The following is a 17,761-nucleotide window of genomic DNA, read 5'->3' as shown; positions in this document are numbered from 1 at the left end:
AGTTAATTCCTACTGTGAATTACCATCTGTAAAAAGTTGTTTCTGCATCCTGAAAACTTTTCAGCGACTACTGTATTACATATGATATAACGAAAGAGTAGAGTTAGTGAGGAATTATTTTCCATCCAGATCTTTTATCTCCTAGTACAGCTTCAACAATCATCTCTCTTCTGTCTTAATGATAAATTTGATAAATGCACACCAAAAAATGCATTTTAACAAAATTTTAGTTAATTTAAGCAGTCAAGTACCCAATGCCCTTACTCTTACAGAAACAAGTTGATTAACATCCTAGCTGCCAAAGGCATATGTGTAAATGAGGCTGGGATTTTGAAAGATTGTTATTGGCCTCCCAAGGAGGCATTCAGATTCAGACATAAAGACAAACAGAGAGTGACCCTACCCTGGCCCTTAAGAGACTCAGGCACACCAGGGTTTTTCTCCAGAAGACAGGATAACTCACCAGAATCAAACTAGATAACCTCTCTGATATCAGCAGAGCGGGGCACTAGAGACTGACACCACATCCTGCACGTCTCCATTAAACTTCTAACAAGAACAAGAATGAAATAATGGTATAAAATCCCATTTGTGTAAAAATTTAGCTTAATCAATCTACCATTCCCCTTTAGAACATTACAGAAACACTGAGAAATTCATGTGATAGTGAAAAAAAAAATCACTTTGAGAAGTGTCCTGGCCAAGGACTGAACCCTTGGTATGGAAATATGAAGTACAACACCTCAGACAGCAGGACCAAATGATTATCAAGTCCCACAATAAAATTTGGGGCTTTTATACCTTCTCTCATCAAAAATCAGTGAATCAGTCAGTCAGTCAATATATCTAGACACCATATAACTCAACAAAGTGGTTGTGACAGTCCTGCAGGTCAATAGCTGACTGCCTCAAAATAAATGACAAGGATTTAAATTGTGGTTATATTATCAACTACTGTTCTTCAATGGTTGATTTGGCTGAAACATCTCAAAGGCTCCAAAACCAAAGCAAGTCCCTAATTCTCAAACCAGCTGTCACCCCATGCCATGGCTACCCACACCCTGGCCCACCATGACACAGGTGCTGTTGTCAAGAATGTCATAACCCACAACAGACTCCAGAGGTGCCCAGACAAGCTAGTATATAATTTATATCAAATATAGATATTAAATATGGATTTCAAGACACTTATTCTCTAATTTTCAATTATCCTTTTTGTTCTCTGTTTAGGGACTGGCACCTCAGGGGGCCTTTTTTTTTTCTAAGTTTTGTTGCCTTTGGCCAGTATCCCTCTTTCATAAAAAAAAAAAAAAACATAAATAAATAAAGAAAGAAAAGGGGATATCTAAGAGTCTCCAGACAAAATTACCTATCATAAATAAAGCTGACTGAATTTATCCACAGTTAAACTAAGATGGTACAAGTCATGATTCATCCACAGAAACTAATCTGCCTCTGAAGCAAATGAATGCTACACCTGTGAATCTCCATCACCAAGTGAAGAACAGGAACAATTGACAAAGGTAAATGGGTCTCAAGATCACCATCACATATGGGCAAAACATACAGAAAGAATACAGTGCTGACAGGACATAAATCATTACTTCTACAAGAGACCAGCCACCAACACTATGATTCATAAAGAAAATTAAATGGAGATGATGATAATGATGAGAATTATAATGATATTGGTCTGAGCTAGCTGTCATTACACAGCTTTTCCATCCTAGATATCTTTCTTTGAGATTTCACATAATGTTACACTTAAAAGCAAAGCATTAAAATTACAGTATGATGATCTCTTCAGGAAGACATAGAAAATAAGCTTTATTCTCTCTCTAGCTCACACTAGCATAGTAGCAGCTTTTTATACCACTGAGAATCAACCTAAACTAAGCTGTGGGAGATTAATAAAATCTTGATCTGTGATAGGATAAAAATGTTGATACAAGAAACAGGATGCCATTAACAATTGCTGCTAGTCCAAGCAACAGCCCACTTGTATCATCTACAGTACTGTAACATCACCACTTGATTGGTAATTCGGCACCAGTCATAGTTGAATGGCTATTTTAAGCTCTGTACATCATATCATGCCTAGCTAGAGGCTAAACCTAGAAATTGCCAGAAAAAATACAGTTAAATATTAGGAATGACCACTTAACTTTTAAATCACTTGATACATCTTTACCATCAATACATGTTTTTCGTAACTGTAAGCAGGTCCGCAGGTCCAGTATGATCATGTGGTTGGAATTTAATATTCCTATCACCAGTATGTAATCACACACCTATGTTCTAATGCACAATGTTAACATTAATCTCTTACTCTTAACAATAACTTTAATAGTGAAATGTTAATAATATATAAGACTCATTGAGATTAACACAAGTGAATGACACTATTATGCTGCGAGCCAGCTACCTTGGCTACTCTAAACCCGACACACCATTTTAAAATTCACCACCTCCTCTGGGCCATGGATGACTTAACAAACATTTACTAATTTGCTCAGAGTCACAAGCCAGCATGTCTTGCATCCTTCCATTGGTTGACAAAATGAGTGGAGGGAGCATCATTTGGGCTCAGTCTGGCCCTAAGTTCACTGCTTGTTGCATACACCAACTATGTATGTCTTGCTCGTTCTAACTTTCAGGACAAAGCAGGTCCTTAAGAAATAAAATTAATTTAATCCCTTCTCTTAGGTTTCCATCCTTATGAATTTACTTCATAAACTGCATTTGGTTCTTGACCACTACATGCAAGAGGAAAAGTTCAGAAATCAAATTATTTAATAAGATTAATTTTTTATCTGTATAGTCTAAAATCTGAGCCAAAGACTTGCAGTGCAGCACTCAGCAGCATTGACAATTACATAAATATTACATGTGGAGTGAACACACACACACACACACACACACACAGAAAAAAAATAAATAAATACTACTAGGTACTAATTGCAGTCATGGCCTCATTTTCTTGCCATTAGTTTGCAATAACATTAGGTACACATGAGGAAAATAGCAAAGCCAGTCCTTGATATTATTTTATTGAACTTCATCAGCAACGGGAGGTGAGTTTCAAACATTTGAAGAAAGAAAGAAAAAAATAATAATAATAGTATTTTACTGAAATCTTATTTCATCAGAAGTAAATTTAGTTAACATATTATTCATGTATAAACAAATTTAATGCATTCATAACTTTCTAACTACAGAAACTTTTACTCAGAAAATTCAGATAACCAAGCTTTCCTTTCTGGCATCCACATAAAATATATTGCCATGGATAAAAAACTCAAGATCCTCCCTTTCAAGTTTCTCTTTCACTTTGAGTAAATAAGAAGTCTCAGTCTGTAAATATAACTCTATTCTACCTATTTGAATATAAAACAGTAGAAAATGAATAAATTATGCATATTACAAAAATAATGCACAATTGCCATTACAAAATCATCAATTATATACATACAACTATTAATGATATACAAAACATGATTTCATATGACTGCTAAAAAGAGGAGCAAGATTTGTTCTGGTACAGATTCCTGCAAAAAAAGCCATATTGGAACATAACCTTAAAGTACTGTGTATGATGTACAGAGTTGTATTAATGGTTCAATCAAAGTTTTATGCTCCAAACTACACAAATGTGCATTTCAGTAACACTATTGAGAAACTAAAGAACATGCCCATTCTGGGGATACTGCATTGTCATCCATTTATTTCCTTCCTTCCAAACGATAAAAGCCTGTCATATAATTATCTTCAACTGTCAATAAAATACATTATTTACATATCATAAAAAAATAAACTGCATATGTGGATTTTATGAGTGACCTGAAATTGTTTTAAAGTAGTAATTTTCTTATTATTCTGTACAAATATAGCAGAGTGGATACTTGTATGATGAATATATAAAATTCTAAACATGTCAACATAACTGGCAAATAAACAATGTAAAGTTGCACATACTTACTCAAGCATTGAATGAACAATGACAACTGAAAAAAAATTAGGTAATACATATGCATAACATGTAATAAAAAATGTAATGTTTAGCAAGAATAATGGCAATCATAACTAATACCATATCCATGTATGTATTTACTACTAAAATAAGAAGCATGTATTTTACTTCAGCATATGTGCATCTACAGCTGCATTCCCTGGAGCTGCAACACATTTATCATTACTGTCCTAGGGGCAGCAATTGGCAGGTTTTATTTTTACTTCATGTTAGTTCTACAACACTTGGCTTGACTTCACTTTCAGAAAAAAATTGTAAAATGAATTGCAAATTGTATATAATGAAGCAGCTATGAACACAAGTGAATTATGCTGATTATGATAAAACTAAAAATAATTTGTGATAAAATAATGCCAAGTGATATTAATGAAGAGTCTGTCTTAGCACCAAAAAAATAAAATCAGACTTTTAATCTATGCTTGATCTATTCTTTTAGATTTTTCAGCAGTGACAAACCCTTCATAATTCACAGTGCTTTCACTCTGTGAAACTTAAGAATCACTTAGATTTCATCTCATTTGATGGTTTCTTCTATATTGTAAAAATTCTGTATATTAGAAAAATATGGATATGTAGTGTAAGGGAAGATATTTCAGGGAAGGCTAATCTTACAAATATATAAACTATCATAGTATGTACTATCACTGAGGTTGTGAACCATAAAATATCACAATAATGAAATGAGAATCAACAAAAGAAGAAGAAGAAGAAGAAGAAGAAGAAGAAGAAGAAGAAGAAGAAGAAGAAGAAGAAGAAGAAGAAGAAGAAGAAGAAGAAGAAGAAGAAGAAGAAGAAGAAGAAGAAGAAGAAGAAGAAGAAGAAGAAGAAGAAGAAGCATCCTCAAATAGACACAAAGAGTTGCCTCCTTGATTCTCACCACAAGAATACTGTACATGGAAAAAAGTATGTGTGATACATATGCACAGCATTTCAAAACCTGTGTAAGGCACATGCTTTGCAAAGAGATGCAACACCTGTATGAAATCCAGATTCTCTCAACTCAAGAAGCCTGATGGCTATGTTGAGATAAAATATATACAAAAATTATATACATATTACCAAAAAAACTTCATCTGTACAATTATACAAATTAAAATAACTATACCTTAAAACTAACAAGGCCTGATCAGTTAGCTGATTTCATATAACAAGTATTTCTTCATGATCACAGGAAGATCCAGCTCATCTATTCTGAAGGGCAGCTTGTCGCCAAGCTCCTGACGCAGAAACACACGAGCGAGGTGCTTCAAGGGTAGTGGCGACTGGCCAACCTGCAACAAAAAGGAAAAATAGGTTAAACATATCTTCTTGGCTATCTTTATAATTCAAGCTGATGAATGTTAGTCATAAATATCAGGTGTACAAAAAAGAGAAATTTTACTCAAACAAAAATTGTAAAAGAAAATATTAATGAATTATGCCTATGACTATATGAAATTATTTCTGTTCAAATCAAAGCAGCCCCCAAATGCAGATGATGAGAGAGTAAACATATATGGAACAGTTTATACCAAAACAAAATAAGAATACAAAAAGCTGAATCATATTCTTAGACTATTCAGTACTTTAGAATAAAATGTTATACACTTGCCTTTAGATATATTTTCCTCTGATCATTGTCTATTAGAGATGAATGTTTGATGATGTTGAGATCAAACCGCTGGGCAGCCTCCAGCAGTGGAATGAGCACGTCAGGCCTCTTGGTGAGGTTGGGCAGGCAGTTGAGCATGCCACGGGGGTCTCTGCTCTGGCTCTGCATCACAACCTGCAGGGACACAGGTGAGTAAAGTGGAACTCAGAGAGAGAGAGAGAGAGAGAGAGAGAGAGAGAGAGAGAGAGAGAGAGAGAGAGAGAGAGAGAGAGAGAGAGAGAGAGAGAGAGAGAGAGAGAGAGAGAGAGAGAGAGAGAGAGAGAGAGAGGAGAGAGAGAGAGAGAGAGAGAGAGAGAGAGAGAGAGAGAGAGAGAGAGAGAGAGAGAGAGAAATTGTTGATTGTGGGAAACTGCATATTTACATAAAACAAAACTAAAATGCAGAAGGCTAAGGAGCAGAAAGAACTCTGTCTCTCATTACTGGTATGTGTAATATGTACCTCTATCTACAGCTATGTCTCTTTCATTTCCTGTACACTCCTCACCTCAGCACCATGCTTCAGGAAAAGGTTCACTACCTCCACCTCAAGGTCTTCATTGGATGCCAGGTACTCTCCAAGTGCTGGCTTGATGGGAGAGTTGTCCTCACCCACAATCACAATGTTTGGGTTTGCTCCTCTCTCCAGCAAGAGTTTAATAATCTCCAGTCTGTTGGGAATACCCTCACTGCAGGCCATGTGCAGTGGGGAGCCAATGATGGGTGAGCTGGCATCCAAGTTGGCCCCTGGTGAGGAGGAAGGTTACTGTGATTAACCAAGGACAACATTTCAACTCCATTAATACTATGTCTACATGTTTACCACACACATGAGTAGCCTCTTCAATAACATCATAACTAATATAGCATTATTGTCATACATTTTTATAGTATGTTGACTAATTTTCACCAGCCCCATGTTTCATTCGATGAAAAGTCAGGGTTAAAAGTTAAAGCTAAGTTCCTGACCTTAATTCTTGCATTTTTAGACTTCCACATTTGGAAAAGCTTATCACAAAATTTATGGCTATTTGTTCCATTTCTTTTGAGGGAAATAATATTTAGAACAGAATGCAGCAAAGAAATTTAAATGAACAAGTGGATATATGGTGGCAGAACTCACCACTGTCCAGCATGAGGTGCACCATTTCCAAGTCACCCTTGAGAATGGCCAGGTCCAGTGGTGTGGGCTTATTGTAGGATGCCTCAAAGTTGATTCTTGCCCCTTGCTTCAGAAGGAGGTTGACAATAGGCACTGAGCCTGACAGCACAGCATAGTGCAGAACTGACCTGTTATGAAGGAGTGTGAAGTAAATGATAATGAGTAAGGAAAACTACAGAAAGAATCTATTTGACTTTCCTTGAAGGATGATGATAAGAAAAGTAAAAAATACAAAACATGCTTCTATATCTTCTTTTGTAATGACTATATTACTGGTGAAGACTTCCTCATAATTTACATACACACATCTACCATAGCTATTGTTGCTCAACTTGCTCAGAAAACAGTTAAATTTTGCATGAAATAATATGAAATAAAATCCTCAAGCTTACTAATTATGCAGTAAATGTGGATGCAAATGCCTACCTGTAGTCATGTCGAGCCTCTGTGCGTGCATTGACATCAGCTCCAAAGGAGATGAGAAGAAGTACGGCTTCAAGACCCTGTGGGGCAAACCATTGGCTGTGATAATTCAGAGAAGCATGCCAACAACGACATAACATGGAACATGATCTGCACCTAGACTTACTTGCAAGTATTTAGCAAGGAAAAGGATGGCATGGTGAAGGTGCTAGGAGTTAGTGCATTACTTATTAATATTAAAGACTGATTTAGGAAATTATATAAAATATAACTATAAAGGAAATGAAAACTAATGAAAAATATCACTAAAATAATGTCTAGTTCATTTCTATAACATGTATATCATAGCTGAGGAAGAAGAACAAGGTAAATTTATTAATATGAGCCAGAACTGACATGCAAAAATGCTGTCACTTCACTATTTCACCATGGCATAGGCTACACAGCACAATTATACACCAGTGCTGCAAACAGTGTAATTGTGTGTTTGTACACACAGTCATAGGTCCCTATCTGTCTTTACAATTTGATGAAATAATCAAATATGAAAACCTGAACCAACAGGTAATATTGTTATAGGATTTGAAATACATACTGAAATTATTATTCATTATCTACTGATGAAAATATTGTTACCTAGTTTATTGTTACCTGTCTTATGAGTAAGTAATCCAGAGCTTGGGCTGTGGCCCTATTTGTGCTTTGCTATATGTAAACTGTACTGTGAAAGATGTAAGAGAAAAGTATGTAAGTAATTTTAATTATAAACTGTTATCATGATCTCTCTTATTTTCATATAATTTAGTGTGTTAGATAACTTTCTTGTGTTAGACACTAATACCTAATTCTGGAGAAAATGCTGTGTCCACTTGTAGTACTGGAAAAAAATCTAAAAAATCAACAAAGTATTAAGGAGTTGCAGTTGCATGTCTTGAGCCTTTGCTCGTACATCATGATGGTTATTTCTAATTGAGAACCCGTGACTTTAGCTCTTTTATTGATAGCAGCTTAATCAACTGGAACTATGAGTGAAGCTGCTTGCCGGCAATGAAAAGTTTATCTATGATTACATCTAAGGGGATCATGAAGCAATACACGGACAAGTTCCATGCGAGAGAACATCAATAAGTTTCTAATGAAGGATCAGCTTTAAGGGAAATGAAAGCCAATGCCGGCACTTGGGGTTGAAGGATGAGAGCCTTGACCAGCACCCACACACCCAGCCACTCTGCACCTGTCAGACTCACTTAATGATGTTGGAAAGACTTCTTATGGTGGGGATTTTTTATATTTCATCTATCAAATCAGTTTGTTTTTGGAACAGAACTCTGCATTTTTTTTTTTTTTTGTACTTGCACTATTTTTTATCCTCCAATAAATGTGATTACAAACTATCATGTACTCCTTGCAGCTAACTTGTCTGAAAGACACTAGAAAATTATCACACTGGAAGGCAGATGGCAAAACATCTCAGTGAAGGACTTGGGTGTGTTATGTGCCATGAAAGCTCGTACTTCAAGACCTGGTTCCTTGCCCTCACACAAATGTGTAAGAAGAAAGATATATATATGATATTGTTATCACAAACAAAGCTTTTTTTTTTTTTTTTTTTTAATTTGTGGATGTTAACATTTTAGTTCTGCAATTTTCCAGCTTTATAATTAGCAGTCCAGCTCTGGGTCATGCCATGTTAAAATGTTTCAAGTGCATGTATGGTAATGTGTAAGAAAGTTATATAAATCTCCATATCATTTGCAGAGGGAATAAGCTGTTATTCAAAACTTGGAATAATACAGAACATAGTAAGAAAATAACTGGAAGATTAATATCAACCTGAATGAAGAAGGATATGTTGAGTGACAGTTAGTGACAGTGTGCATATCTCTTATATGCTGTAATACAATAACTTCTAGAGTGAGTGAGAAAATAGAGGCCAGACCACCTGCATTATTAGTACCCATGCCAGGACCAGCAGAAATATAGACAATAAATAAAAGATGCATCCACAATACCCAATAATAATAATAATAATAATAATAATAATAATAATAATAATAACAATAATAATAATAATAATAATAATAATAATGAATAATAAAAAAAAAGTCAGTAATTGTGACAAATACCTGTCTGTTTCCACTATACTCAGCACTACAGATACTCAAGTTATGTTTGACAAGAGACCAGTTACATATCACCTGACTGTTGGAGAGAATTATCACCTTTTAGCTTTTGTTACATAATACCTTTTTCACTTCAAAGTTCTCTGAGGTTGGTAATTCAACAAATACAATAGATGTTAGGTGTAGCTTCTAAAGGAATTAACATAAAATTAATGTTCTTTTGTACAATATAATGTATATTAAAAATATATAAAATCAGATACCATATGCATTATCTAAACTAATTTTTCCAGAATATGTGGATATAAAATCTGTGTGAAGATGCTTACTACTAGTAAAAGCTGTTTTTTTTCAGATGCATTGTGTAAAGGTTAAAACAGTAGTTTGTTCATATTAATAGGATAAGCAGTATGTGAAGTTTGCTTTTCACTTAATAGAAAATATACTCCATAGTTGTAGCCAGTCAAATGCTGTGTATGTGGATGTGTAAAGGAGGAAGTAAAAGAATGAGACAATTGGGTCAAGCCAAAGAACCAGGTCTCTCCCCAGCAGCATCACTCACCCTCAGAGTCTGTGTGAAGTGGCGCAGAATCTCTGCACCTAAGATGTTATCACGGTTCTCCATCTCTTCTGATGCCTCCTTAGGAAGAGAGTGGAAGGATGCTACATAAATGGTACCACAGCATTATTCAGAGAGAAGCATTAAGAGGACATTGTCCTAACTTGTAACACAGAGCATGCACTTCATGTGTGGGGAAATATTACATAGTTATGAGATGCTCAGCAGAGGTTTGAGTACCAAAGATATTTAGATGAACACATTAAGCAGTGAGTATTTGGCATGAGAGAATACATAGCTACCTATCATCTTCCTTGAAACAGTTTTATTGAACCTTACTTTATAAACAGTCACCAGACATGCTGGTGCACTAGAGTGGATTTTTGAAAATCTACATCACATTATTTACATTTAATTATATATAAAATCAATGGCAGGCCATCTGTACTTTATTTTTTCATCAGAATGCTTGATACTGTGAAGTGACAGATTTTTCTTTCCTTCTCATCAGAAAGAGGCACTGCATCTTGAATTTTATTAAAAAAAAAGAGAAAGATAATGAATACCTAGTACATCTGAAGCAACAGTAATGGTTTATATATATATATATATATATATATATATATATATATATATATATATATATATATATATATATATATATATATATATATATATATATATATATATATATATATATATATATATACAGCTCTTTTGTTGCTAACTTCACACTAGCTAAGTCAAAGTGATATATTTAAACCTATAATAAATAAAGAATGTATATATTGATCTTTCATTATGCACAAAAGCATGCACTATTAAAAAGAAAAAAATATTAGTCACAACTATTAATTGCAATAATAAACTTACCGCACCCAAAGATATTATTGATATAATTTTTGGGTGATTATTCATACTATTGTACACCAAAACGAGAAATACTGGAAATACGAAAAAAAAAGAATTACATAAAACACACACACACACACACACACACAGAGAGAGAGAGAGAGAGAGAGAGAGAGAGAGAGAGAGAGAGAGAGAGAGAGAGAGAGAGAGATTTCTCGATTATTTTGAATAAGTTTTAAAAAGTTTAAGTATGGATGAAAACACCATTCAGCACCACACTAAACAGTGACTCACAAGGAGGTGAGTTACTATGACCTACCTGCTGGAGGCGGCAGCACTTCATGAGGGGCGTAAAGCCGTGGCGGTCCCGGGCGTTGGGATTGGCGCCGTAAGTCAGCAGGAGGTTGAGGAGAGTTGTGTTGAGTGGGTTGAGGAGGTTGATCTCTGAACCGAAGAAATAGCGAGTGTTGGGGTTTGCTCCGTTTTCCAGCAGCAATTTGGCAGCGTCGTGGTGGTCGTGCTGTTGAAGACACGACCGAAGTTATCACCTCTGAAATTATCAGTTATCTTTCCAATAAAATAAACTTTAGCTGTAAATGAGTTGTCGCAGCGAAACACGGACTACACAGCTTGCCTTGATTGCCAGACGCAGAGGTTCGTCAAGGGCATCGGTGGGGAATTCATCATCGAACTCCGGAGGGATGTTGAAGTTGACCTGAGCGTTGTGTTTCAGGAGCGTCTTCATCATCTCTGTGTAGCCGTGTTCCGCTGATAGGTGCAGGGCGGTGTAGCCGATCTCATCCCGGGCATTTATATCGCATCCTGGCAGGGGATATTATTTTAAGAATGTGCAGAGAAGGACCATGGAAACCCGACATGTGAGCTATAATGGAGGTTCACCTGCTTGTTGATCATAACAAACTCTTAAGAAAACCTTTGGCCTTGTTCCAACACTAACCTTCGCTGATTAGGAACTCTGCCGCCTCGGGGTATCGCTGCCACACGGCGTAATGCAGAGGTGACAGGCCCTGTGTCACGGGGTCCTTCACCTGCACACAAAGAAATATTTAGTCATTACCCGTAATGACAACACGTCTTACCATTAATGTATTCAAATGTACGCATTCTTTGGTTTAAATCAGCAATGGATTATAAACTATGTGCAACACAGTTACACATATGTAAAACTAAATTTCACTCAGAACACCCTATTCTTTCACATGTCCAAATATTTGTGGTAACTGGTGGAACACACTGCATATTGTTGTGCAGTGTAGATGGTCGTAGCATAGTTAGTTTGGTTACACACACTACTCGAATGCATTACATGTCAACGCCCCCACGGCCCGTCCTTACATTGGCGCCACACTGCAACAGGAATCTGAGCTCCTCGATGGGCGCCAGACGGACGATGGCGTCAGCAAGCTCTCGCTGTATGGAAGTCTGACGCTGAAGTCCCTTCCTCTCGGTCTTCCTCTCCCTGATGTTGGTCTCGCCATCAGATTCTGTCCCAGAGCCGTCGGTCACTCTCTCTTCCTCTTCCTCCTCCACTCCCACATCCTCTCTAATCTCGGGGGATATTGTTTCTGAAGGCATCCTGCGAGGCAAATGAAGAGGTCAATAGCAACAGGTCGCTAAAGTGTTGTTTGAAGAAAGCTTGATAGCGATTACATTCTCTCTCTCTCTCTCTCTCTCCCATGGCCCAGTGGACAGAGTGACGGTCTGGAGGACCTTGAGTGTTGGACGCAAGCGTTCAAATCCCTCTTAAGAACTTAAAAAAAATAAAAATAAAAAAATAAATCTCTCTCACACACACACACACACACAAATATAAATAAAAACACGGGGTGCGTTCTCCTCTTATCTTTGCTCGTCGGAAACTGCCTCCACAAATACCCAGGGAGGGAGAGGCGGATGAAGGGGGGCAACGGGTAAGTGCAGGTATGTGCCAGTCCCCTCTCCTTCCTTCCCTCTCGAGCACCGGCCGGGGGCCAAACTTCCCCGCTGGGTTTCCCCTTATGTTCTGTCATGGCAACAGTTGTTGACTTTACCATCCAATGATACGTGGCTTTATTTTTGCTTGCCTCTCACCAGCGTTCAGAAGAATTGGTGCGGCCGTGATTCTGATCTTAAAATTTGTTAATGTACTTGGTAATTCTGACAGATCTGTGAGGGGGCCTAAAATAAAGATGAGCAGATGAATGAAAGGAAATAAGTTCCATCTTCTCATCACTTAAGAACTATCTGCTCATTAGGAACACAGGACAGTAATCACGTCTGTGCTTAGGACATTATTACACAGCCAAGTTTCCAAGCCTCACCATGCACCGCTGACCTGCATGAAAATTTCTCAACTGTTCCACATACCTTAAGGAACCAGTAACTTTGGTTGAAAATCATGGCAACAAGATATTTATTAGCCAGGTCTTGTTCGTGGTGTCACCGCGGGGACGGAGTGGGCAAGGCAGCGATCTCAACGGTTGCGTCACTCCAGCACAAAAGACGCCACACTGTCTCGGTCGTCCCCGCCCTGCTCCCCTCAGTTTAATTTTAAAGTAATTTTAAAAATAGAGAAGAAAGTGCCAAGAGACGACTTGTTTCTAAGATATACGTCATAAATTTCTCTTAATATACTTGTTCTTAGTTGTACGAATATCTTGAGTGGCTGCTTGTCACCACTCTGTGAACAGGAGTAGACTTGTGACAATAATATTTGGTTAGGTAGTAACTGACGAATTCAAGACAATAGAAAAGCATTCATTAACACAGCACTGCTTTGTCTAGTTGTGCAGTTCGCTCACACTTTTCGCATGTTTTGTTGCATTGCATCACATTCTCTTGTTTCATTCCTTCAAGTGCCATCAGTTAATCTTTCCTTCCTACTATCTCTGCTTCAACTAAGTTTCATCTTCGTCCATGTCCAAAAAGTCCCACAAAGCATCATTTTCCAACACCAGAACGCACTTGAAGGATTACTGCGCCGTTGGGTGGGTGGTGAGGGGCGGCGTCTGAGGGTGCCAGGAGTGCCACAACCACGTGAGTCTTGGGGGGGGGGACGTCCCTGTGCCAAAAATAACCTTGCCTTCCCAAGATGGGTGCCCAGTTTACCCGCCGCTCTCACCATCCATCCCCTTTGTTACCTGTGTGTTCAGCTCAGCGGGAAATCCAAGTGCTACACTCAAGGTACATCCTCGGCTGTATCGCTGCAGCCGTCAGTATACTTTTAAGGTATGTCTGCGTTATGCTTAGCTATGAATCTATCTTTGTTACAGTGTGTACTGTAACTTTCGCAGATCAATAACTACATTCTAATTCATATAAATTAATCTTATTGGCAAGCATGTTAATTTGTTACTGTTTCTTGTTCAAAATAATTAATTTCTTTCACAAGCTTCGTCTGAAGCGGCTTCATGTTCTCAGTTCCTTTGCTTGCACAAAATCTGACTTTTTTTGTCACTCACACCAACACGCCTGCTCCACGAAGCTGAGAGCAACACACACACACACACACACACACACGGATGAAAACAAGACAAAGCAACTTTCTGTTGCCAGCAACAAGGCGGCGTCGGCCCGGGGAGTGGGGCAGTCACCCCACTGCTTATTATGTAACAAGTATAATGATCCAGCTATAATGTAATGGATGTTTAGAGAAACAGGAATAGTTCCTGAGGTTCTCAATTTTCGAGCAAATATATATACAAATGATTATATATCAGTATTTGAGAGCATCTCTCGGTTATAGCAACGGGACCCGGCGTGCACACGTTGGCCCAGCGGGGTATTCTTGGCTCGCTGCTGCATCTCGCCCCGCGCCCCTCACCACGTGGCTGTGTTTACACCATCAGCTGACACCTCCACGATGACGCAATCTGAGTTTTACCCTTACACTGATCACTGGTTTTACACACACACACACACACACAGCTAATGATGGTAAATTGCTTAAATGATGGTGTTCGATTTATTTGAAGTATGATATATATATATATATATATATATATATATATATATATATATATATATATATATATATATATATATATATATATATATATATATATATATCATCAGCTAACTTGCTCCCATACAATACTGCATAATTATGGTGATGAACACAAGGATGATGAGCCACAAGTGCATCTTGGCTTCCCAGACAAGCGCTGGCTGCACACGTCCTTCTCCCGAGCTTTCAGATTGACCGAGACGGCATGCCCCTCATCACGGACACGGAAGAACGGTTCTTTCAGCCATTATCAAATGTTCGATTCTTCACAAGCACTTTCATTCACACGCTGCTTGCGACTTATATCCACACACACGCACACCACCGCTACCTTCAGCCACACCTGAGCAACACTGCCGCCGGTACTCACCTGGCGGGCGTGGACGCAGGAGTGACGAATATCACCAGTGATCTATCCTTGAGTCTGCAGTGGGTGTCGGCAAGACAGTGAACTGCTGAATGATGTTTCTTTACTCTTCTTTTGTACCAGACACTAAATTAAGCTAGTATGATGACGTCTTAGTTAGTCATGATGACAGAGTTGGGTCTAGAGTGCAGCTGCGGGTCACTCACGCGGTTGTAACTTGTTCTTGTCTGAACCTGGCCACAGCGCCGCCCTCACTTTTATAGACCGCCCCTGCGTCGCCCCGCTCCGAAGGGCAGGAGGTGAAGTGGGGGGTTGGAAAGCCCCACCGAGAAGGGAAGCCAGGGGGTGTGAGGGGATGGGGAAGAGGAAGGGATATAGCAGGGTAGGGAATATCTGGTGGGGGAGAGGGAGGAAGTGGAGACGTACGTAGTTGGGAGGGGTAGAGGTGCCAGGCCGGATGGCAGCGTACACAGAGCTACGCAACACGCACGGTGGCGTAGTTGATGCGAAGAGGACACCTTCCGCCAGGGACCACGTGAGGACAAGATGGACAAGGCACTCACATAATCTTCCTCAATCACTGTTTTAAGGAAATAATCGCACATCTGTGTCCGCGGTGCATGTTCCACACGTCACAATTTCCTGCACTGCCAATGTAACCCGCCACGATCCTTCCCCTCCCTGTCCCACCCAAAACTGTCCTCCTACTTAATGTTTCTTTCTCGTTTTGGGAATATTCCACAATAAGCAACAAGTCGTTCCCCCTAGTTGTCAAGGACGAGGGGGAGCATCGCCCACGCCTCGCTCAAGGCTTCCCACTCACCAAGGACACCACACATCGAGGACACCACTCACCAAGACAACAACAACAACAACAACAACAACAACAACAACAATAATAACAGCAACAACAACAACGACAATAACAACATCAACAACAACAATAATAATAATAATAGCAACAACAGCGGCAGCAGTAGCAACAACAACAACAACAACAACAACAACAACAACAACGACAACATCAATAACAACAATAATAATAGCAACTACAACAACAACAGCAAGAACAACAATAACAACAACGACAACAATAATAATAATAACAATAGCAACAACAGCAACAGCAACAACAACAACAAACAACAATGAAAACATCATCAACAACAATAATAATAATAATAGCAACAACAGCAGTAGCAGCAGAAGCAACAACAACAAACAACAATAAACAATAGCATCAGTAACAACAACAACAACAACAACAACAACAACAACAACAAAAACAACAACAACAGCAACAACAAGACACAACAACAACAACAACAGCAACAACGAAAACAACAAAACTTAATTATCTATAAACAGTATGAGGCGAGCACGTCCTGCGTGTGACCTTGAACCCTACTATAAAGGTGCAGGTATTGTGTAGTCACGCAAAAAAATAAAAATGAATAAATAAATAAAAAATCCCAAGACCCCCCACCCCCCCAAACATTGACAAGTATCCGTTATTGGCGACTCTCCACTCACAACAAAGCCAAGCCGCACCCCATCTACCGCGCGTTCCCTCTCCTCTCTGTCTTGAAGCGCACGCATCTCTATCAACAACTGCATGAAGTCTCGCCAAGGCAAACCCTGTGACCCTCCACGACACCCTCGCGGCGGGCAGCAGCTGAAGCACCACAGCCTCCGTAACGCTTAGCAACCCCAGACAGACGCGACTCAGGAGAGAAGGAGCAAAGGGGCCAACTCCTTGCCCTTTGCTCTCCCTTCCTTCAGAGCTAGGGTAAAAATGGGGACGAGAACCAGGAAGGGTACGCGAAGAAGGTACACTGCATGAAAAAGTGGGGAAAAAGGTTGGTGAATCAGGTACGGATGACTGCGTTGAAAGGGAGAGGAAGGGAAATGAGAGAAGGAAAAAATGATAAAAACTGATCAGGTTAATGAAGATAATAAACAGCAAGCAGAAGGAAGTGATGAGATCAAACACGTTAAGGATATAGAAAAAAAGAGAATGTTTGTTTGTTTGTCTGTCTGTCCATGTGTTTTTGTCTGTCTGTCTGTCTCTGTCTCTCCATATTTGTCTGTCTGTCTGTGTGCCTGTCTGTCTATCCATGCATCTGTCAATTTGTCAGTCTGTCTATTGATGTATCTATCTGTCTTTTTATGCTTATGTCTGTTCATCTCTCTCTCTCTTTTTTTTTTTTGTCTCCTCCGTCGGTCAGTCAGTAAGTCAGTCAGTTTGTCTTTCTGTTTGCTTCTCTCTCTCTCTCTCTCTCTCTCTCTCTCTCTCTCTCTCTCTCTCTCTCTCTCTCTCTCTCTCTCTCTCTCTCTCTCTCTCTCTCTCCCCTCTAATTATAGCATTTCCTCGCAGTTATTTCTATCACTCACGCAGGACTGACCTTTAAGTTCGCGCTTCCTGCCAGAGCGAGGCCGGAGGTTGGGGAAAAGTTTTTTTGTTGTCTATCTTTACCTCGCGCTAGGTTGTATTAGGGCGGGGCACGAATTTAACGAGTAGTCACAAGACGTGTGTGTGTGTGTGTGTGTGTGTGTGTGTGTGTGTGTGTGTGTGTGTGTGTATGTGTGTGTGAGTGATCACTGTGTAACAA

General features: G+C 38.9%; 1 protein-coding gene across 8 annotated transcripts in view; it reads right to left on the bottom strand.

Annotated features, from left to right (window-relative positions):
* Window positions 1–3,034: 3,034 nt before the first annotated feature.
* Window positions 3,035–17,761, bottom strand: part of LOC135100476 (ankyrin-3-like) — a 251,464-nt gene continuing 236,737 nt past the window's right edge. For 5 of the 8 annotated variants that reach the window (XM_064003418.1, XM_064003422.1, XM_064003420.1 and 2 more), the window contains 10 exons: window positions 12,133–12,373; window positions 11,735–11,825; window positions 11,411–11,598; window positions 11,096–11,296; window positions 9,928–10,005; window positions 7,246–7,322; window positions 6,781–6,947; window positions 6,166–6,404; window positions 5,622–5,795; window positions 3,035–5,301 (listed from right to left, as the gene is read on the bottom strand). In XM_064003418.1, coding sequence (XP_063859488.1) covers window positions 5,161–5,301; window positions 5,622–5,795; window positions 6,166–6,404; window positions 6,781–6,947; window positions 7,246–7,322; window positions 9,928–10,005; window positions 11,096–11,296; window positions 11,411–11,598; window positions 11,735–11,825; window positions 12,133–12,373 — 1,597 coding nt within the window. In that variant the 3' untranslated portion in view covers window positions 3,035–5,160. Of the gene's footprint in view, window positions 5,302–5,621; window positions 5,796–6,165; window positions 6,405–6,780; window positions 6,948–7,245; window positions 7,323–9,927; window positions 10,006–11,095; window positions 11,297–11,410; window positions 11,599–11,734; window positions 11,826–12,132; window positions 12,374–15,152; window positions 15,391–17,761 lie in introns of those variants that run through there. The other 3 variants (XM_064003421.1, XM_064003425.1, XM_064003419.1) reach the window with 3 other exon arrangements.

The sequence above is a fragment of the Scylla paramamosain genome, chromosome 5, assembly GCF_035594125.1.
Source record: "Scylla paramamosain isolate STU-SP2022 chromosome 5, ASM3559412v1, whole genome shotgun sequence".
Classification (NCBI taxonomy): Eukaryota; Metazoa; Arthropoda; class Malacostraca; order Decapoda; family Portunidae; genus Scylla; species Scylla paramamosain.
This window is presented reverse-complemented; position numbering and strand designations above follow the sequence as displayed.